Source organism: Mustelus asterias, chromosome 12 (genome assembly GCF_964213995.1).
Source record: "Mustelus asterias chromosome 12, sMusAst1.hap1.1, whole genome shotgun sequence".
Taxonomy (NCBI): domain Eukaryota; kingdom Metazoa; phylum Chordata; class Chondrichthyes; order Carcharhiniformes; family Triakidae; genus Mustelus; species Mustelus asterias.
Genome location: NC_135812.1, coordinates 82,917,300 through 82,941,455, shown reverse-complemented (window position 1 = coordinate 82,941,455; position 24,156 = coordinate 82,917,300). Strand labels below are relative to the sequence as shown.

At 42.3% G+C, this 24,156-nt stretch overlaps 1 protein-coding gene across 1 annotated transcript in view; it reads left to right on the top strand.

Moving 5' to 3' along the window:
- The first annotated feature begins 6,250 nt into the window (after window positions 1–6,250).
- The window catches only part of LOC144502045 (ectonucleotide pyrophosphatase/phosphodiesterase family member 7-like), a 164,552-nt gene continuing 146,646 nt past the window's right edge, over window positions 6,251–24,156 (top strand). The window contains exon 1 of the mRNA XM_078226056.1: window positions 6,251–6,312. Within this exon, the coding sequence (XP_078082182.1) occupies window positions 6,251–6,312 (62 nt within the window). The remainder of the gene's footprint in view (window positions 6,313–24,156) is intronic.

Below are 24,156 nucleotides of genomic sequence, written 5' to 3'. Positions count from 1 at the left end.
TGCTCTCCAACTCCAGGCCAAGCTGTAGGGCTCATAGGCCCTCTACTCAAACGGATCAGACTTCGACTGGGGGTGGGGTGCCAGGTATGGGGTGGGCTGATGAAGATGAGGGGGAGCAATGTGGAAGGAGGGCTGTGAAAGGGTGGGGAGGTGGTGGGAGGGTAAGAGGTGAATGAGGATGTCAGACAGTGGGAAGTATAGGGATTACTGAGGGGAGGGAAGCTAGGCCCAGACAGAGCTGCATGAAAAAGTTCACAAACAAGGGGGTCAAAAGGATACCACATCATTTACTTGAAATTAAAAGGGGTGCATACAGACTCCAGATGGGCTTGGGCGCCTCACAGGTGATGGGTTTAGGGGGAGGGTGGCAATGTCCACTGCAACAATGCCTGGATCCTAAATATCTGCAGGGATGGCTGCTGGGGGATAAAGGCTACCCACTTAAAGACTGGCCTTTGGTGCGTAGATACATAAACACATTTTGCTGGGCAAGGCGTCTCCTTCTTGCATGGATCTTTGTTGTGACCCTCAGACCCATGCCAAAGAGAAGTACAACGCTGCTCACATCTCCACATGCATTGACATAGTCTTAGAGTCATAGATGTTTACAGGATGGAAACACGCCCTTCGGCCCATCTTGTCCGTGCTGCCCTTTTTTTTAACCCCTAAGCTAGTTCCAATTGCCCACATTTGGCCCATATCCCTCCATACCCATCTTGCCCATGTAACTGTCTAAATGCTTTTTAAAAGACAAAATTGTACCCACCCCTACTACTACCTCTGGCAACTTGTTCTAGACAAGCCCAGAGGATGAAGCATGAACAACATGACAGATGGGATGGTGATGTGAAAGTGCCCATGGGAAAATATGCCCCATGCTTGGGGCAGCATGGTGGCACAGTGGTTAGCACTGCTGCCTCACAGCACCAGGAACTCAGGTTCAATTCCAGCCTTGGGTCACTGTCTATGTGGACTTTGTATGTTCTCCCTGTGTCTGTGTGGGTTTCTTCCGGGTGCTCTGGTTTCCCGCCACTCTCCAAAGGTGTGCAGGTTAGGTTGACTGGCCAAGATCAATTGCCCATTAATGTCAGAAGGATTGGTAGGGTAAATATGTGGGGTTATGGGGATAGGGCCTGGTGGGATTGTTGTCGGCGCAAACTCAATGGGCCGAATGGCCTCCTTCTGCACTGAAGGGATTCTATGATCGTATTGTCTGTGAAAGATCCGTGAAGAGAGTGGCCATTTGAGTACATGATGCCATGATTAGAAATCGATAGTGGAGGGAGCCGAGAGAGGTCCTACCCTAGTGAAGTGAATCTGTCTCCTGTACTGTGTGATACTTCTGGCACTGATATCGTGGACAACAGCCTCCCAGGCTGGAGAGGTGAGGTTGCTGTGCCTCCTGGAGCCATCCCTGGGTAGAGGACATTATGTTGTGCACAGCCTCCTGGAATCAAAGGGAATGGTGGTCAAGTTGGTGTACAGAGTTCTTCTTTGCCCCTTTGTTCTGGACATCCTGCATGACCTCGTGAAGACTGGTGGCCTCGAGAGAGTGATAAAAGTGTGCTGGACGGACGTTTACATATGGGTTCCTGGACCTTTGAACTCATTACCTGAGGGCAGGTGGACAAATCAGCTGTCCGGTGATTTGGGGAGATGCTTAGTCATACATAATTAATGAGGCTGTATGCACAGAACGGGGTGCGGATTCACACCATTCCAGCGAGCGGGAACGGCACAAAGAACAAAGAACAAAGAACAATACAGCACAGGAACAGGCCCTTCGGCCCTCCAAGCCCACGCCGCTCCCTGGTCCAAACTAGACCATTCTTTTGTATCCCTCCATTCCCACTCCGTTCATATGGCTGTCTAGATAAGTCTTAAACGTTCCCAGTGTGTCCGCCTCCACCACCTTGCCTGGCAGCGCATTCCAGGCCCCCACCACCCTCTGTGTAAAATATGTCCTTCTGATATCTGTGTTAAACCTCCCCTCCTTCACCTTGAACCTATGACCCCTCGTGAACGTCACCACCGACCTGGGGAAAAGCTTCCCACCGTTCACCCTATCTATGCCTTTCATAATTTTATACACTGCCTTTCATAATTTTATACACCATCAGAATCGCCCGCAACTGGGCTTAGGAAGAAAAATGGAGAATTGGTCCATGACTTTGCTTGGAAAGGAGATGAAAACTATGACCATTCTGACCACTGATATATTCGATGTTAGTCTTAAAGGAGCCAAGTTGATGGTGGTGGCAACTTTGACTGCCACTGGTAATGCCATCCCAAGGTTACTGTTCGGCTGCTGGCATCTACAGAGCAAAGAGAATGTACTGAAGGAGCTATTTTTCATGTTCCATCTTCTTTCTGTCTTGCTGAATTCTTATAAATGCTTCACTCCTCGTCAATATTCCAATGATTTTGCGAAGTGATATTCTGACTTAACATTTTTTTTTAAATCACAAAAAGCTATAAAAAAGACAAAACTGACTCCATCTCTTTAAGATCTCCTTTGAGCATGGGGCTTCCTTTTATGTCCACTGCATTTGGAGAAACTAAATGCCAACCCTGTCATAAATAATTGGAAATTATTTAAAGACTAACTTTAATACAATTTTCAAAGCTTAGATTGTCATTTCGACACACCAGCACATTCTGTGCAAGAGAAACTTAGACCTTCCTAAAAAGCTGGTTCGAACATATGGAACATTGCTGATCGGATGGGAGCCGGAGAAACTGTTCCTTGAACCAGTCACTTTGCCCTTGTACTGTCGTTTCACACCAGCCAGCTGGGAGATCTCACTCTCCCCAATGATTCAATGGCAACCTTCCATTAATTCAATTATAGAATTTTCTCTGCCATCATCATGAATTGTCGCAAAAATGAAAAAAATTATTAAGCCAGTGCCGTTCCAGTTCAAAATCGGACCTTCATTCTGGACTTGGACTTCACAAGCTGCTGTGGGTTTTATTTAAGCCGTGACCCTTGCTCAGGTGCTTTCAAAGTGCAGCAGTTAGTGTCTATGTGAAGTGGTTTGGCTCAGCAGCTGGCGTTACAGTTTACATAGTCTGCATCTGGCACCAAGTCCTGATCCAACAGCAGAACCAAGTTCCATAATAGTCCCTGGAGAAGGTAGTGACAGTCTGCACTGCCTAACAATTTGAAACCATTGGCAAAGGCGACCATTTCTTTCCTGGACAGGTTTCAACTGAACATGCCAACTGAACACCACACTGCAATAGCTGAGTTGCTTGCTGGTATTAATGGTACACTCACTCGCACACCATAAGCCTAGCATGTGCACAAAGCTAAAACCCCTTTGCTCTGACACTAACCTCAGATTGTTAAATTGGACGATTTTACCAATCACAGTTGCCCACATCCCCCAGTTAATAGGAATATGCACATGGTAGAGCAGTGAAAATATTTAAAGTCTGGTTCTCTCAACTCACTTTAAGTAATGATTATTGTACAGCTACCCATTTAACAAATGAAGATGGAAAGTAAATGAATCATTCTAATTGACATAAAGATCTGTGAGCCCCACGGTGCATGTATAAAGTGTGTTTTTCTCAAAACTGAATGCATCACACTCCCATGGGGAGTGAATTTTCCCATTCCACCCACCACAGGAGTCGTAGCAGACAAGGGTGGACCATGGAAAGGTCCGTTGACCTTAGGCGGGACTTTCTCGTTTCGGGGCGAGAACAGCCGGAAAATCCCACCCACAATTTTCCATCCACTAATGTTCAGCACAAAATCACTGCTATACATTCGAGATTTTCGCTCCCCTTCTTTTTGAGCCTGTCTTTTCTATATTGTTTTCTTTAGGTAAAGAAGAGTTTGATGAAATACACAACTCCTATCAGCAGGAAAGGGACAAAAGAGAGGCACAGTGGCACAGTGGTTAGCACTGTTGCCTCACAGTGCCAGGGACCTGGGTTCGATTTAGGCTTTGGATGACTGTCTATGTGGAGTTTGCACATTCTCCCTGTGTCTGTGTGGGTTTCCTCCAGGTGCTCCGGTTTCCTCCCACAGTCCAAAGATGTGCAGGTTAGGTGGATTGGCCGTGCTAAGTTTGCCCTTAATGTCCCAAGATATATATATAGGTAAGGGGGATTAGTGCGGTAAATACATGGGGTTATAGGGTAAGCCTGGGTAGGAGTCGGTGCAGACCCAATGGGCCAAATGGCCACCTTCAGAGGCACCCCTCTCAAGGTCACAACTTCCCCTTCTGCTGTGTTGGGATTCTGTGAAATGTCCAAATTAGGCAATGAAAATTTTCCTTTTTAAGTAAAACCTGTCAGAGGTTCTGACGCTTTGCTTCATGCTGTGTAGGAGCTCGAGGAACAAAAAAATCCCAAACCCTGAGAATGAGATACTTTAAAGAACCAAAGATGTGGTGGTAGGGAGGTTCCAAATTCCACCTCTGTACAACCAGCACTTTAAACTATGTTCTTCCCCAGCTCACAATCTTCTGTCTTTTCAAATTGATGGACAGGAAATTGGACACTGGACCTCTTCCATTTCACACGATGCGCTGGGAGCACAGAATCATTCTCCCTTCCATGCCTTTTAGTGCATGGGAAACTTCCAAGGTCATGTCTGAACTGCTTCCAGGATCGGTGGGCCTGACTCAATCCTGGCAACGCCTCCCAGAAGCAAGAATATTGCCATTTACATATATTTTTATTCATTCATGGGACATGGGTGTCGCTGGCTGGACCAGCACTTATTGCCCATCCCTAATTGCCTTTGAACCGAATGGCTTGTTCGGCCATTTCAGAGGGCATGTTTTAAGAGTCAACCATGTTGCTGTGGATCTAAAGTCACATGTAGGCCAGGCCAGGTAAAGATAGCAGATTTCCTTCCCTAAAGGACATTAGTGAACCTGGTGGGATTTTACAACAATCGACAATGGCTTCATGGTCATCATTAGACTTTTAATTCCAAACCTTTTTATGGAATTCAATTCTCCCCATTTGCCCTGGCGGGATTTGAACTTGGGTGCCCAGAGCATCACGCTGGGACTACTTATTTAGTGACAATCCCACAATGCGACCGCCTCCCTGCCTGGAGACAGGTCTACAAGTTGGGAAATTTCAAGCTTCCCGCCTCGTTAGTGAAAATCTGGCCAGATGAGTCTCTGTCCTCGGGAGATGAGCAAGGCACAGATTTGGGAAAGGAAAAAAAAATCCATTATGTAACACCGCGACTTATCAAAATGTAAAGATTTCCACTATGTTGTGGTAGGCTCCCACATGGATTTCATATTTATCAGCATTTGCTAAATGTGTTTTCATTAATGAAAGGCTGCCCTACATGCCGATGTGGGATTTCTGCACACCCAGAACACTCAACAATGAAAATCTAATTAAATTAATTGGATGCATCAACTCACTGTGATTAATGCTGGAGCAGAGATTTTGATTTTCTAACTTCAAACGTGCATTTGGTGGACACATATATCCGAAAATCCTTAAACCTGCCTCTTCTTATAGATGCGAAGGTGGAGAGACCTTATCAGTTTCAATGAAATGTTCGCTCCTTGGGGCAGTGAACAGCTGCTGGTGAGGTTCACTCGCTGCAGGCTGTTAAATGGGCCATTCTTGTTTTTTGCTATTAAGATTAAATGATTGCAGATTACTATAAACAGGAGCTTCTCCGTACTATTGGTGCAGTTCACTTCCTCATGAATTGCATTCCTGATACAAATGCATGTGAGCATCATGTGAATACAATTATTCTTCCATAGCAACAACTAAATAAGTCACAATGCCTTCTTCCAATGATGCATATGGGATTTGTTTTTAAAAAGGAAAGCAGATAAGAATCAGCGCAAATAGATAGCTTTTGATAGCGTCGTACAAATTTATTTTACAAGTAACTAAATTGCTCAGATTCTTCTGTCTCACTGGGCTGGACTTTACAATGCGCCATGGTTCCCACTTTCTTCCCCTTAACTAAAAGGTCAGTGGGGAGCCCGTGAACAGGACAAAGATGTGCCAGTTAGGTGCATTGGCCATGCTAAGTTGCCCCTAAGTGTCCCAAGCTGTGTAGGTTAAATGGGTTAGCCATGGTAGATGTATGGCGTTGCAGGGATAGGGTGAGGTGAGGGGTTGGGTGGGAGAGGGTCAGTGCGGACTCAATGGGCCAAATGGCCTATTCTGTAGTGTGGGGATTCTATGAATCTATGACAAACGGCTGCCCTACTGTCATTTAAAATCCAAATGCCAGGTAGAGGCAATGGCCATTGCTGGGACTGCAGACAGTCCTGAATGGAGATCGTCGCTGGAGCTGATATTAAGGTAAGTGAAGAGGATTTTGGCTGGATTAGGCTGGCAGGTCCCAGCAAGGATGGTGTATGAAGAGGAAGATAGGATATAGAACATAGAACATAGAACAGTACAGCACAGAACAGGCCCTTCGGCCCACAATGTTGTGCCGAGCTTTATCTGAAACCAAGATCAAGCTATCCCACTCCCTATCATCCTGGTGTGCTCCATGTGCCTATCCAATAACCGCTTAAATGTTCCTAAAGTGTCTGACTCCACTATCACTGCAGGCAGTCCATTCCACACCCCAACCACTCTCTGCGTAAAGAACCTACCTCTGATATCCTTCCTATATCTCCCACCACGAACCCTATAGTTATGCCCCCTTGTAATAGCTCCATCCACCCGAGGAAATAGTCTTTGAACGTTCACTCTATCTATCCCCTTCATCATTTTATAAACCTCTATTAAGTCTCCCCTCAGCCTCCTCCGCTCCAGAGAGAACAGCCCTAGCTCCCTCAACCTTTCCTCATAAGACCTACCCTCCAAACCAGGCAGCATTCTGGTAAATCTCCTCTGGACTCTTTCCAGCGCTTCCACATCCTTCTTATAGTGAGGTGACCAGAACTGCACACAATATTCCAAATGTGGTCTCACCAAGGTCCTGTACAGTTGCAGCATAACCCCACGGCTCTTAAACTCCAACACCCTGTTAATAAAAGCTAACACACTATAGGCCTTCTTCACAACTCTATCCACTTGAGTGGCAACCTTTAGAGATTTGTGGATATGGACCCCAAGATCTCTCTGTTCCTCCACAGTCTTCAGAACCCTACCTTTAACCCTGTAATCCACATTTAAATTAGTCCTACCAAAATGAATCACCTCACATTTATCAGGGTTAAACTCCATTTGCCATTTTTCAGCCCAGCTTTGCATCCTATCTATGTCTCTTTGCAGTCTACAACAGCCCTCCACCTCATCCACTACTCCACCAATCTTGGTGTCATCAGCAAATTTACTGATCCACCCTTCAGCCCCCTCCTCTAAGTCATTAATAAAAATCACAAAGAGCAGAGGACCAAGCACTGATCCCTGTGGCACTCCGCTAGCAACCTGCCTCCAATCCGAAAATTTTCCATCCACCACCATCCTCTGTCTTCGATCAGACAGCCAGTTACCTATCCAATCGGCCAACTTTCCCTCTATCCCACACCTCCTCACTTTCATCATAAGCCGACCATGGGGCCTTACTAAAATCCATGTATATGACATCAACTGCCCTACCTTCATCAACACACTTAGTTACCTCCTCAAAAAATTCTATCAAATTTGTGAGGCACGACTTGCCCTTCACGAATCCGTGCTGACTATCCCAGATTAATCCGCATCTTTCTAAATGGTCGTAAATCCCATCCCTAAGGACCTTTTCCATCAATTTACCAACCACCGAAGTAAGACTAACTGGTCTATAATTACCAGGGTCATTTCTATTCCCTTTCTTAAACAGAGGAACAACATTCGCCATTCTCCAGTCCTCTGGCACCATCCCCGTGGACAGCGAGGACCCAAAGATCAAAGCCAAAGGCTCTGCAATCTCATCCCTTGCCTCCCAAAGAATCCTAGGATACATTTCATCAGGCCCAGGGGACTTATCGACCTTCAGTTTATTCAAAACTGCCAGGACATCCTCCCTCCGAACATCTATTTCCTCCAGCCTATTAGCCTGTAACACCTTCTCTTCCTCAAAAACATGGCCCCTCTCCTTGGTGAACACTGAAGAAAAGTATTCATTCATCACCTCGCCTATCTCTACTGACTCCATACACAAGTTCCCACTACTGTCCTTGACCGGCCCTAACCTCACCCAGGTCATTCTTTTATTCCTCACATAAGAATAAAAAGCCTTGGGGTTTTCCTTGATCCGACCCACCAAGGACTTCTCATGTCCCCTCCTAGCTCTCCTAAGCCCCTTTTTCAACTCATTTCTTGCTAACTTGTAACCCTCAATCGAGCCATCTGAACCTTGTTTCCTCATCCCTACATAAGCTTCCCTCTTCCTTTTCACAAGACATTCCACCTCTTTCGTGAACCATGGTTCCCTCACTCGGCCATTTCCTCCCTGCCTGACAGGGACATACCTATCAAGGACACCCAGTATTTGTTCCTTGAAAAAGTTCCACTTTTCATTAGTTCCTTTCCCTGACAGTTTCTGTTCCCAACTTATGCCCCCTAATTCTTGCCTAATCGCATCATAATTACCTCTCCCCCAATTGTAAACCTTGCCCTGCCGTACGGCCCTATCCCTCTCCATTGCAATTACAAAAGACACCGAATTGTGGTCACTATCTCCAAAGTGCTCTCCCACAACCAAATCTAACACTTGGCCCGATGAGGGAGAGGGCCAGGTTTGAGAGGCTTTGGAGGGTGTGGCAAAGGGGGAATTGTGACCTTGAGAGGGGTGCCTCTGATGGGCACAAGGGCCCTGCAAAAGAAGTCCCGCCACTCTTGAACAACACCAGACTGCACAGCTAGAGCTGCCAGGCCACCTGTTTGGCATCTGCCTCCCCCTGCCATAGCTAGATTAGCAGTAGGGTTGGGAAGAACTGTTCTTAAGTCGGTTGGTACATGACTCAGACTTATCTATCTTTTTCCTGATGGAAGAAGGTGGAAGAGAGTATTTCTGGGGTTCATGGGGCCCTTGATTATGCTGGCTACGTTTCTGAGGCAGCAGGAAGAGTAGACAGCCTCAACGGATGGGAGGCTGGTTTGAGTGATGGACTGGGCTTCGTTCACGACCCTTTGTAGTTTCTTCTGGTCTTGGACAGAGCAGGAGCCATACCAAGCTAGTCCACCAAAGCCTCAAATACAAATGGTGTTCCTCCAATTTTGGCCTCTTATGCCTCTCTGATTTCCTTTGCCCCACCATTAGCAGCCATGCCTTCAGCTGCCTGGAGCCCAAACTTTGGAATTCCCTCTTTAACTTTCCCCGGGTCTATACATCTTTCCCCTTCCTTAGCACACTCCTCAAAGCCTGCTCCCTTAGACAAGCTGTCCTAACATCTCTTCAAGTGGCAAGGCATCAGATTTCATTTTGTTTGATATCACTGCTGCGAAGTGCCTTAGGATGTTTTACAGTTAAAGGTGCTATATAAATGCAAGCTGTTGTTAATGTAAACTGAAAAATATGTACCTCATTCATTCATAGATAAAACGTTTGCTACAGACAGGGTAACAGAGAACTGCTGGAATCCTGTCCCCTTCTCAACTGTTCATAATCAGTAAGAGGAAGATCAAAGGGTTTTATAACTCCAGGTGTGTGGACAGTTTGAAAAGCCAGCAGCAAGCTTTTTGCGGGTTTAAATAAAGAAGGATGATGTTTTGATTTATTTAACCATTTACTCTGAAATCTAACACTGCAGCAATTACTCACAATGACACAAATTGTGCCCATCCAATTCTGGCCTCTTGTGCCTCCCTGATTTCCTTTGCTCCCTAATGCATTCAAGGAAAGTACAGTTGAAGAGAATAGTGCACTTTTACAAATTATAAAAGTGAGAAATAGTTTATAATTCACATTTGAAGAAGATACATTGTGTGCCTAAATGTAATGTCTTCTTCACACTTGAAGCGCAGTTTATGTTAATTCTACTACCAAAGTCATATGCTGAATCATCCTTTCATTGTCGTGTGACCAGGTGGTTAGGTTGCTGTTTTGGTGGACCTGAAATGGAACAGAATTGGAGAGCTTACAATACAATAGCTTAGGAGATTTTTCAGGCACAGATGCAGTTGCCTTTACCTGTGTCTCCCTTTCTGCAGACAACACTTAGAGATTAAAAGGGATAAACATGGAGTTTATAAGCATGTGACTCCTCACAATTGTGCTGTCTTTACCAAATAAAGTGATGTTCTTAAATTTATACACCACATCCTGCTTTATTCTGTAATGGCATTCATCTCGAAGGGCTAAAATAATTACTTCCTTTTCTTGTCAAAAGACCCATTCAATTCAGGAATGCCTTTTGCTGGTCTATCAGGATGTGTGTAACTAACATATTTTGGTCTGGAATGTACCTTTCATCCCTTTTAGTCAGTGAGTTAGCTCTTGGATGTATAGAACAGGTCATTTGACCATTAGTAGCCAACTTTGCACATTGTCCAGTTCAAAGTAAAATGGTCAATTCAAAAGATTCCGCACTGAATAAAGTTTATATTTTAAAATTTGTGAATATCACATGCCTTTACTGGGCATGGCACTCTGAATATTTATCCTAATGAGATAACAAGAGTAAAGCCAAACAAAGGCTCTCAGCTCACTTAAAGATTTTTGGTAAACCATTAATCAGCATTCACTGCAGCCCTTCAATCCAAAAGGAAAATGTTTCATTCTTTGGACAGAAAATTCAAATTATGAGAGTGTTCCACACAGAACATTAAGATAATTCAATTGCTTATTCTCCTTTGCATAAATCAGCAATATTTTACAGATTATAATTATCCTCCAAATGAACACACTGTGCAAGACGCCATGTGAAAAAAAACTGATAGCTCAAGAAATGAACTTTCATATTAATGTCGAATAGTATTTCTTGATGTAGATATTCTCTGCTTGGGCTGGTGAAACCATAATTAATAAAACAATGAAAACAGTTACTATATAGTATCAAGTATCTTGTTCATGGTTCATGTTAATATGAGATAATTTTTAGTTCCAAAAAGATTAATGCTTAACTGTAGAAAATGGGATAAGTGCAACTAAAGCAGTTTGGAGTCTATTATATTTTTAAGTTTGGGGTCATGTTGACTTAAAGGGTTAACTACTACAAAGCTATGTTCCCAGTTCAGCAGTTGAGCTTACTTAGCTGGAGAACTGGAGGTGTGATGTCAACACTGCTTACAAAGAAGTGCAGCCCAGAAAGATGTTTTGTTTTGGAAACTAGAGCTAAATTAATTTAAAACGAGTTCAGTGAACCCTGAAAGGCTATGTTATCATGGAAATTGGTGAAGCTTAAAGAGATTCTCTGCTTTCAATTTACCTGTGTGTTTGCTGAGAGAGAGGGTTTGGTTGCAGTTTGGACCTCATATGATTTGCAGCTGAGAGAAGCCCTACTTGTTGTGAGCAGGCTTCAGGCACTTCCAGCTCAAATAAGTCCAGGGAAGCTGAGAATGTGGTGGAAGGTGACTGGTTCTTTGCAAGGCAGTTAGAGCTCAATTAAGTCCTGTGAGCCATGTATAGCTCGGTGCATTCAGTAAACATAGTTCAGAGCAACCCAAGGACAGTATCAGCTTAGTGAAGATACTAATATGCAAAAGAGCTGCAACTGTGCTGATAATTAGAGATGGGAGTACAGTTTTGTGAATTCCCTAGAGTGCAGTCTCAAGAGAAGAAATTGAACCATCTGATCGTGAGCAATCATTGAGGCTATCTGAATCAGTGTGGCTACTGGGTAATTCAGATGCTAAGTCTTTAAAAGTGAATAATTAAAATCCCTCATGCGGGACATGGAGTTTAAAGATATTTTGTGACTACGGTGGTCACTGACATCTGGGTGGGTTGCTGAAAATTCATGGGATTTGTCCTGGTCACTTCTTTAATGTGCAATGTATTGTGTTTGGTGACAATTTGCCTGTTAATTCATATTTACCTCAGGTTAATTCTGAATTTTAGATTATAAGATAGATATTGGAAATTGTTTTATTCTCTAACTTTGTACAGTGCAGTTTATTTTGTTTATTTAAAACTGTGGAACCTCATAGCCTCATTCTCCTAGTGAGTAACTGAGGTTTCAAACTTTATCTGCTTTTAACAAGTGATTCCCGAACCAGATTGCAACAATATAAATGATATTGTATAATGTATTTTGCAGTTGGGAGCAAGGTGACAACACAAGCCACCAGTCTTGAAGAAAACAGGCCACTGGTCAATTCTCTTACTGTAAACTTCATGAGAAAACCCATTTTGTTTTTGCACATGTTGACTCCCACAGTTTGAGCAGCAATAGTTAACATGAATGCAACATCTGATTATGTAAGGCAGTCGAAAGAAGGCACAGTAACAAAATCTGACTAAATTGACAGAAGGGTAAAACACAACCATAAGTTCAACATAAGCCTTGCAGAGATGTGAGTAGTATTAAATAATCTTTTAAATCTTTCCAAAACTCTTATTAACTTTGGATTACCTGTATACATTTAAGAGCTTACAGAAATACCACTTAACGTAAAAAAGAATGAAAAAATCATTTACAAGGTCATTTGGATGTGAAAATTTGAAAATAGCATGAATGTGAGCAAAGTTGATATAAATGTTTCAGAAAGAGTTGTTTTATGTAGTCATATAAAGTGAACAATTTCATTCATTTGTGAAAATAAATTGAAAAAGTTGTTACCTGACTCTTGCAGTTGTTTTGGTTTAGTTAATTAAATATAAATCACTTTGTGGTATATTTGCAAACATCAGGACAGGCTCCTGGCATCTCTATAAACAAATCCAAAGATTTTCCGGAGAAGGAAGTTTGTAAGAATTGGACAATTAGTACAAATTCACACTGGTACACTGTTTTCTGTGGTGATTTCAACATTGCAGAGTTCAGCAGCACACCTTGTGATGGAGTGCAGAACCATGGCCAGCAACTTCCTGGTTGCTCTGTTATCCTGCACATGTGTGGACTCCTGATTTCGCTGTCAGTTTCAGAGATGTACTGGCCGTAAACGCTGACAGCTTTGTTGTCATGACCACCACAAAACCCAGGCCCATTGAGCAGGCCATATCAAGACGCTGCTCAGGCTGAGATTTATAATCAGCAGGAGTGAGACAGATTATGAGTCAATTTACCAATATGCTGCAGTGGCACTTTATCAGGATTATACATCAAAATAGGTTACTTTTTAAATCAAGATGAGTGAGTCTCAATTCAAATAATTAATAATTGACAGGTTGCTTATATAATTCCAAATTTAAATTTCCCTCTGGGAAAGAATGAACACGCAACTACAATTATGATCTCCCTTACAGTAACATGTGACAGCATTTATGTATTCAGTTCCACTATTTGTACACACATGAAAGACACTGTCCAAGGAAAAATATATAGAAATACTAAAGGTCATAATACAAATTAATCACCACAAGCCTTTTGCTTTAAAAACCCTTGTAATTTTCAAAGTTCACGCTGCATTCTGGAGAGTATGACCTACCAAGGTAACTGTCCCTCCTCCCCCAGTCATGCCTTTACCAAGAGCAAAAGGCACTTGCATGGTGTCACTGGCTATTCATATCACCACATCAATTAACGGAATTTCATATCTGTCATTACAAAACAAATCAGTGAGTTATACTACAAGCCTTGCAATGTGTCAAACATTGAACAGAACCGAGCATCTCCAATCCATTTTAATATTCCCACAGGATAAATACTGACAGAAAATCAATGGTTTAATTTTTTTCCCCCAGATAAAAGCATCAAAAAATACCTGCACTAAAATGCAGACCTCAGCACTGAAACTTTTTCTTTTTTTTTGCACCTGACTGACAGCATGATTATTACATTGTAAGAAAAGAATAAACTTTAATCTCAGCAAGGACATCTCCAATTCACAAGCAGTGCATCAAGATAGTTGAATACAAGGGCCATTCTGATCCAGTTTTGAATTGACCCAAATTGGGTCACAATTCAGGTGCTTATAAAAATTGAGACATTTAATCTAATTGGGACTATCATTCCAGTTCAGGATCATAAGTGAGAGTGTTAAATTGGTGACAGTTGAACAGGTTGTTGTGATTGAGATGTTGACATGGCTCATCATTCATTACAGTTTGATGCAATTGGTATTTAGCATACTGGTCTGCAGCTTTCAGAGTCTATCTTTCATCATTTCTCTGGATTAAAAAGGGCATTTTCTACTTTTCACACCAGAGGAGGTGATAACCTAATGGTGTTATCACTGGACTATTAATCCAGGAAACTCAGCTAATGTTCTGGGACCTGGGTTCAAATCCCACTACAGCAGATGGTGGAATTTGAATTTGAATTTTTATCTGGAATTAAAAATCTACTGATGACCATGAAACCATTGACAATTGTCAGAAAAACCTATCTGGTTCACTAATGTCCTTTAGAGAAGGTAATCTGCCATCCTTACCTGGTCTGGTCTACATGTGAGTCCAATGTAGGGCACTAGAGACGGGCAATAAATTCTGGCCAGCCAGCGATGCCCATGTCCCATGAATTTGAAAAAAAGGACAATGCATGTTGACAAGAATGTGTAAAGTAGATAAAATGGGAGTGGACTTATCTCTTTGAATAGTTTTATTAGATTAAATAACTCTGACATCAGAGGAGTAGATTTTCGGGAATCAATAGTTCTTTTAGTAGCTCCACCTGATCCACCTCAACGTGGTAAGTGGCTTCACCTTTCTCAAGAGCAGGGATAACAAGGTTCAGTGGTATTGGAAAGTAATTTTGCGACACTTCATCATCCTTTGAATGTCTATCTGAGTCACAACATTTTGGAACTCAATATAGATTTGTGATTCTTGCCAGGTAATGAAATTGGTCTCCCCATACTAGATTCATATAAAGAAAGGCTCTTTGCCATCCGTATTCTCCATTTTCTCCCATCTACCAAAATGTTTCTACTTTTTGGCAAATACTACATATGTCTTTCATTGATGAGCTAATGCCAATGTTTGTTTTACAACATTGGTGGAATATGGAGCTCTGTGGTTCTATACAAGACCGGGTTGGTGTAAAGCCCAGACAAAGTGTGGATTTATCTGATCATTAGATTAGATGCCAGAATGCCATTGCAAGCTTTGGCTTGAGCCCATTTCAATTAACCTGGTTACCCAACTACCTTGCGCTTGATATTCCAAATGAAGGTCAAGATACTGCAGTCAATATTCAGGGATCTGACCCATACTAGAATAGGTATGGATTATGTCTAATTGTTAGGGTTGTGAGGAATTTTTAAGAACATAACAGTTGGTGTTCATGGTGGGAGAGTTGGCCTTGCGTTAAGTTTAACAAGAGCCTGTCCATCGTGGAGGGGGTAGGGAGGGAGGAAAGTCTCCTCATAAGCCTGCTCCTGGGCCTGGCCAAGGTGGCCATTAACAGTTGCAGGCAGCAGGCGGTCAAGGTGGGTCATCCGATCCAACTGCATGCCCGTCTTCCATGTTCATGTTCACAGCTGGGTGGCCCTGGAATGGGAGCACATGGTGTCCATGAGTACGCTGAAGCCTTCCGTGACTGGTAAGCACCACAGGGGCTGGAGTGCATTCTCACCTTGAAGGACAACGGTGGATTTGAAGGCATGACAGCACATTTTGCCCCAAAAGGCGTTCAGCAGGTAGGCAAAATGGAATTGTCTGCAATTATCCTGGTGAATTCCAGGCAAAAGGATCATCCTGTCCTTGAAGAACTTTAGTCCAAAGATGTTGAAAATACTCCATTCCAAATTTTGTCTGTAGAAAGCTGCCAACCAGTGCTTGGAGCACTAAGTAACCATAACTACCATCTGTGCTGTGGTCCCTCCAAAGGAAATGATAGCAAGTGAAACATATAACCTAATTTACTAGCAACTACATTAGGAATAATTCACAGATAGCTGGCACGTCAAGATTGTCAGAAACTGCAACATCGACAAGGGATGACAGGTTGGCTTGAAGGCCGCAGATGTTTGCAAAATGTAAAACAGGTTCTCGATCCATGTTAATAACAACAGCTATTTGACAAGAGTTACTTCCATCCTTTTTTTTTGAGACAAATCTCTCAATTGACAGTGTAAATGGTTTATCGTCCCTTCCAATATAATTTGAGAGACTTTCAGTAAACAAATTTTTCCTATCATATCTAACAGAAAATTCTCCTTCGCCAACAAGCAAGTGTTATGAAAACATGCTTTACATCAAAAAATGATTTTGAATATACCGGCTGGAAACTCCTAATTGATTTATAAACAAAGACTAAAGACGTATTCCAGCGACTTTCAATCAAAGATGGTTGCACATTTGCATCACTGTGCCTTCTGCTTCCCAAAATTTTTGAAATAGAGACAGCCTGCTTGCAACAGGAACAAAGGCCTCAAAAGAGATTAATTGGGGACACCCCCTATCCAATTAGTCAATCACCTGAGTACTCAACTGGGTGGAGACAAACCATTAGACATAATAATCTGAACAATGGGACTCTGGCAGAGAGAGGAATTTTCATCTGCAGGAGGTTTAGCAGACCAGCCCAAAGCCCACTGACTTTCAGCGGGACCGGACAATACCGAAAGCGGGTGGGCCAGAAAATCTCATCCTGTGTTCTGTATTTTGAAAGCATGGATTGGTTGAGCATAGTCAGGGCTTTGCCTGTTGTGAACAGCCAAAGCAATATGAAGGTCGATATCATCCATCACTCATTGGAACGTATGACCGACAGCTGAGCATCACACCAGCACAGAAATTCTTATACCACATGACTAATTAGTGTGGTAATCAGAGTTCACTTGCCAACGAAACAGCACACTCTTCTCATGCAATGTAAATTGTTGTTCCCTGTGAGATTTTGTAATCTAGCGACTCTAGATTACAAAAGATTTCATCCTGATAAGTGCGGGACAAAAAGTTGTGTATCTCTTTTCTCAAGGCTCAACCATTTCATCTTTGATTTTTATTTCTTGAAGAAGTGCTCTAAGATTCTGATGCTTTCAAACAAATGAACAATTATTTCCTTGAGAGGTTGCAAATGTCTTAATGCTTCACCAGGAATGTAATCAAAAACTTTCTATTTTCCTTCCAAATTTGAAGAAATCAGTACTTTAGATCATATCTGTTTTTAAAAAAATCTTGAACCACTTTTTGTGAGGAAATACACAAAGAAGTATTTTCCACTTTATTAATACATTGGTAAAGTCTAAATTTACATAGATGAAAGAATTGTTCTGTCCTCATTGTGCAATTTTGTAATCTTGCCAGACAAAGCATCCAGACCAATTATCCATTGATTCTTGTGCAAACTTTCTTAATCCTCCAACAGAAACATATCCTGGAACAACAATCTCCAGTTTATGAAAATATCCTACCAGACTGCTAGGACTTACAGCGTTAGGTTGTGTGAACGTTTTGGTTTCTTGAGAACCAGGGCGGCACGGTAGCACAGTGGTTAGCACTGCTGCTTCACAGCTCCAGGGACCTGGGTTCGCTTCCCGGCTTGGGTCACTGTCTGTGTGGAGTTTGCACATTCTCCTCGTGTCTGCGTGGGTTTCCTCCGGGTGCTCCGGTTTCCTCCCACAGTCCAAAGATGTGCGGGTTAGGTTGATTGGCCAAGCTAAAATTGCCCTTAGTGTCCTGGGATGCGCAGGTTAGAGGGATTAGGGGGTAAATATGTAGGGATATGGGGGTAGGGCCTCGGTGGGATTGTGGTCGGTGCAGACTCAATGGGCCGAATGGCCTCTTTCTGCACTGTAGGGTTTCTAAGATTTCTAAGAAATAGAGGGCTGAATTTTTCCAGTCGTGGGTTTGGTTTATAAAGTTTAACGTTTATTTACTTGTGTCACAAGTAGGCTTACATTAACACTGCAATGAAGTTATTGTGAAAACCCCCTAGTTGGCACTTTATTAGTGTCACAAGTAGGCTTCCATTGACACTGCAATGAAGTTACTGTGGAAATCCCCTCGTTGCCATATTCCGCCACCTATTTGGGTACACTGAGGGAGAATTTAGCATGGCCAATGCACCTAACCAGCACGTCTTTCAGACTGTGGCAGGGAACTTGAGCACCTGGAGAAAGCCCTCGCAGACACTGAGAGAACATGTAGACTCCACACAGACAATGATCCAAATTGGGAAATGAACCCGGGTCCCTGGTGCCATGAGGCAGAGGTGCTAACCACTGTGCCAGGAAATAGCTGGTGGTGGGGGTGTGGGAGAAAATAGTGGGGAGACGTGTCAGTGGGGCGAGGGGTTGCACTGACCAATCAGGTGGTCCAATCACCTGGTCTCGAGCTCATTGCGGCATTTAATTGGCCTATTCATAGCCATTTGAAGGCTTTATACCCTCAAAGAGTGGGCCACGCTAATCAGGAAGCCCAGCAGCTTTAGCTGTGCGGGCTGTTGACCAGAATGGGAGGGCACTTTCTTTATGGGCCGTCTGGGCTCATTGGAAGCAACCCTCTACCCCACCAAAATCATCCCCCCCCCCCTCACTTTTAACTCTCCCCGACCAACATCTTGAATACAGCTCACACCCTCATCCCAACTTGCCAGTGGCGAGACCACAGATATATCTGTCAGTTCAGCCTCCAAGTGTGGTGGGAATTCCTGTAGTTTCAGTAGTGGCCACTGCTCCTGGTGGCACTGTTGGGGCTGCAGATTGGTCAACAACACTCTACGGCCGATCTTTCTCCCAAGAAAGATCGGCGGAAGTCCCACCTCCAACTGATTGATGCTGTTCTCAGTTTTAAATGGCCTTAGGGCAGCTGCCAGGATCATGGGCAGGCACCCCCACCCCTGACATCTTAGATGGTGTGGTCAGGGAGTATGGCACCCAATGAAATTCAGCCGATTGCATCCATTCAATGAGGAATATACCATGCAAAGAAACAGCCACAACCATGGCAGTGACCTTACTGTGGGGTGTTTGGCCATTCTTGTCTGACAACGCTAACCCCTTTGGCACCACTTTTATTCCTCACCTGTGGCTGACGACTGGGAATGGAGGTAGCCACGCACTTCCCTACATACTTCAGCAGCAGTCAGCTCTGATGGGCTGCCGATCTTTTAGTGCAGGGTGGTTTCCTGTTGAGCCTCCAGCTGTCCATCCACCATCTTTAACTGGATGGCTAGCATGGAGGTAGCCAAATAGGACATTGCCTCCAGGAAAATAGCTTCGCCCCAGTCACTCTGAGCTAATGCATGCTCGAGAGCCCCATTTGGTCTCGTGTTGGAGTCAATCCTGTGGGAAAATCTTGCCCAGATTAATTAGCTTAAGCTTCTACCAGGGACAGCCGTAGCACCTGGAAATGTGCTCTTTTGCTCAGAACAGGTTAAAAAACAGAATGTGCAACTGTTCCTCATTCAGGGTGCAGCAAATCCACAAGAAATTTTAAAAGGTGCATGAACTTTACTAATCAATCAGATTTTTTCATTTAGCCAGTCACAAAGCAGTCCATATTAATAGTACCTGCTCAGTCCATTCCAAAAATAATGGGATTTCAACAGAATTAATGACAGAGGGACTACCTCAATGATACATGACCAGGTACACAACTATCACTTTCCCAAAAATCCTTAGGGAAATTGATCCCCTTTTATTGAAGTGGATTAATTTTTCAAAGAATTACTGAATAGGGTCTGTTAACTGTCAGGCCAAAGCATAAAACACAGCCTGTTCTAAGAAACTTGAAGCATGCACGAGGATTATTGATGTCACCCCATTCATCCATATGGAATGATCATACGTTTCTCCTTCTGGAATATTACATATGAACATTTGTATGAATTAGGAGCAGGAATAGGCCACTTGGCCCCTTGAACCTGCTCTGCCATCCAGTAAGTTGAAGGCTGATCTGATTGTAATCTGAATCCTACATTCCTGCTTCTCCCCGATAACCTTTCACACCCTTGTTAATCAAAAATCTATCTGGCTCTACCATAAAAATATTCAAAGACTCTGCTTCCACCACCTTTTGAGGAAGAGAATTCCAAAGACTTGTGACCTTCTGAGAGAAATCATTTCTCCTCATCCATCTTATATGATCAACCATTTTATTTTTAAACAGTGACTCCTAGTTCTAGATTCTCCTACAAGAGGGAACATCCTCTCCACATCCATCAGTTAAAGACCCCTCAGGATTTTAAAGATTTTGCTCAAGTCATCTCTTAATCTTCTAAACTCCAGTGGATACAAGCCTAGTCTGTCCAACCTTTTGTCATAAAACAATTTGCCCATTCTGGTATTGGTCTAGTAAACTTTCTTTGAACTGTTTTTAATGCTTGCATATATTTCTCTACATAAGGATATCAACACTGTACACAGTACTCCAAATGTGATCTCACCAATGCCCTGTACACCTGAAGCATAAGCTTCTTACTTTTGTAATCAATTCCCCTCACAATAAACAATAACATTCTATTAGCTTTCCTAATTACTTGCTTCACCTGCTTCTTTTTTATTCTTACTGCCATAATGGACAATTTCACATCTGCCCACATTATACTACAATTGCCAAATTTTTGTCCATTCACTTAACCTATCCCATTTTAGCCTCCTTATGACCTCTTTACATATTATATAATGTGATGATACTGTGCCTTTAAGAAATATATTTATATCATGTTTCTTGTAAGAGGCAGTGGTTTGTTGCAAGGAGTCGACTTGTCTGAAAAACATGCAACCCCATGCTGAAACTGCAGGATAATAACTAATTTAACTAATGGTGTGTTTGTCAAACCAGAGTTAATGCATTTATGTTTACTTGGTTTCTCCCCCAAGGTTTCAGTGTAGAGTTTTGATTAGGTGAATTGGTGGAGACAGAATCATGTGCTTGATAGGAGGAGCAGGGAAGAAAAACACAGTTTCTCTTTCATTTGAAAAAAGTCAGCTCCTGCCTGATTCTGAAAGAAGCAAGACATCTCTCCCTCACTCTCTCTCTCTGGAGGTTGTCTGAGAGCTACAGGGTTTGGCAACCTAAGTACAGGCACGTAAACTTGTGTTTTGCTAACTGATTCTGAAGAGGGGTTTAAGTCTGTAAGAGGAATAGTGCTTGAATTGGAACACATAGGGATAAGTTAGCAGTTAAGAATTGCACCTTGTCATGTTTAGGTATTGTTCAACTGTTAAATGTTAAACTAATTAATTCATTTGTTATAGTTAAGCTATTTTAATTAGAGGCAATGGCAAGGGTAAAGTAAAGAGAAAGTAGCCTTAGCAGAACAAAGAGAAAAATAAAGAATAGCTCTGGCAGAATGAAAAAAAAGGAAGCAAAAGCAGGAAAGAGAGAGAAAGAGAGAGACAATCGCTGTGGAACAAAGAGAAAATGAATCAAACCATTTTGATCATAAAAAAGAAATGAAACAGTTTGAATTGTGATTGAAAACAGCGGAAAGAAAAAAGAGAGAGCTTTTGAACTTCAAAAACTGGGACTGAAAAGTCAATGTCAACTTAAACGGGCAGAGACAAAGTTAAAAACTGGAAGTAGTGATGAGGACAGTAAGGAAGAACCAACCCATTATAGTCAAAGGCCTAGTGGGAATCTATTTAAATATGTTCAATTGCTGCCACGGTTTACTGAAAAGGATGTAGAAGTCTTTTTAATTTAATTTGAGAAAGTAGCTAAACAATTAAAATGGCCACAGACCATGTGAGCATTGTTGGTTCAAACTAGATTAGTAGGTAGAGCTAGTGAGGTGTTTGCGTCACCATCAGAGGAGGTATCCAGGGATCATGATGAGGTGAAAAAAGCCATTTTAACTATTTACGAACTCGTGCCAGAAATTTACAGATAGAAATCTAAGGAAGGAACAAGGTCACACGTATATAGAATTTGAAAGGATTAAACAAAGTAATTTTGACAGGTGGATAAGAGCATTGAAGATAGAACGGATGCATAGCATTCTTGGGGAAATTATTATTTTGGAGGAGTTTAAAAATCCACTTCCCAAATTAGCGAGAACTCATGCGGAAGATCAAAGAGTTAAAACTATGAGATTGGCAGCAGAAATGGCAGATGATTTTGAGTTAGCTCATAAATCAAGGCTTGGTTTTCAACATCAATTTCAATCTGTGAGGGATAGAAACTGGGGAAAAGAGAAACCTTCAAGTGGTAAAAGCAAAGGGGATCTTGTTGGAGATAGTAAAGATAGTTTACCTCAGGTTAAAAAGGAAACATAAGAGAGTGGAAGAGAAATAAGAAATCTTAGATGTTTCCATTGTAATAAAGTTTGACACACAAAGCCGCAGTGTTGGTGGCTTAAGGAAAACACTCGGACAACAGATGTGGTAAAACAGGATAAGCCAGTGGGGTTTGTTAAAGTAGTAAAGGAAACCATGGTTGAAAGTAAAGAAGTGCAAAAGATGTACAGCCTGTTCAGGGGCTAGTTGATAAGCAAGTGCCAGATCTCTTTAAAGAATTTACTTGTGTGGGTAAGGTTTACTCATGTGTACCAGGAAGAGTAGGTAAATAAGTTAAGATCTTAAGATTTAAAGGAGGAAGTCAATTTTTAATAGTGAGAGATGAGGAGACATGTAGTTCAGAAGGAATATTGCCAGAAAAGGCAGTAGGTAATATGGAGAATTCATGTTGAAATGCGTAGTGTTCCATTATGTAAGGCAAAATTGGAGAGTCTGGAGAAAAATGTGAAGAGGTGGTAGGAATAATAAAGAAATTTTCTTTTCCAGGGATACAATTTATTCCAGGTAATGATATAGCTGAATCACAGGTGGGAATGATGCCTACTGTGGTTGAAAAGCCAGTGGAAAATCAAACAACAGAAGTGCTGCAGGAAGCATATCTTGGAATCTTTCCCAACTATGTGGTAACAAGGTCACAAAGTCATAGGTTGAGACAGGAGGAGGAGAAATCAAATAGTAAAGATAAGGAGACTGAGGTTCAGTTATCAGAAACAATCTTTGACCAGATGGTTGATAAAGAACAATAACAGGTGGAGGATGAAACGAATATTTTTAGTTCAGGAAAGTTGGCAGAATTACGTCAGAAAGATACAGAGATAAAGCAGTTGTATCAGAAAACAAACACAAAAGAAGAATCAGAGTGTATACCAGAGTGGTATTACATTAAAACGATGTCTTAATGAAGAAATGGAGACCTTTACATATTCAGGCAGATGAAAAATGGATTGAAGTTTATCAAGTTGTATTACCAGTGGGTTATAGAAAGGGGGTGTTGCAGATATCACATGAGGTACCAGTGGAAATTCATTTAGGGATAAGGAAAATCCAAATAAAAATACAAAAACACTTTTATTGGCCGGGACTACTTTCTTTATATGTTCCAAGTGGTAGGCAAAATCCACAACTCTGTCTGAGCATTTCTCACAGGATTACTTGAGATGAGAAGGCCATTATGTCCTTTTGTCTCTCCCAGAGATTGTAATTAGTTTCTGGATGTTTGCATACACCAGAATGGGGTTCCATTATCCCTCGGGGTATCACCCTGTTACCCCCATCCCCACAGCCAACTGTGCATCCGCCTTGGGTGTGTGTGTCCATTTTAAAAAACCTCACAGGTCTTACTTAAAGTTCAATTTCTTTGGATGTAATTCGGTGCCAACATTTTCTTCTTTTTTCTTTATTTTTTCATGGGATGTGGGCATTTATTGCCCATCTCAAATTACCCTTCAGCTGAGCGGCAGTTAAGAGTCAACCATATTGCTGTGGCTATGGAGTCACATAGAGGCCAGATCAGGTAAGGACAGCAGATTTCCTTCCCTAAAGGACATTATTGAACTAGATGGCTTTTTACAACAATGGATAATGGTTTCATGGTCACCATTAGGCTTTTATTGAATACATCAGATGTTCATTGAATTCAAATTTCACCATCTATCATGATGGCATTCAAACCCATATACCTTGGGTCTCTGGATTACTCATCCAGTGACAATTTCACCACCACCATGCCACTGCCTCTCCCTATTTTCACGATGATGGATGTTAAGCTCACTAGCCTGTAATTTCCTGCTTTCTGTCTCCCTCCCTTTTTAAATAAAGGAGTTACATTTTCTGTTTTCCAATTTAATGGGACCTTCCCTGAATCTAGGGACTTTGGGATAATTAAAACCAATGCATCAACCAACTCATTAGTTACTTCTTTCAAGACCTCAGGGTGAAGTCCATCCAGCTCCAGGGCTTTGTCAGCCCTCAGCCCCA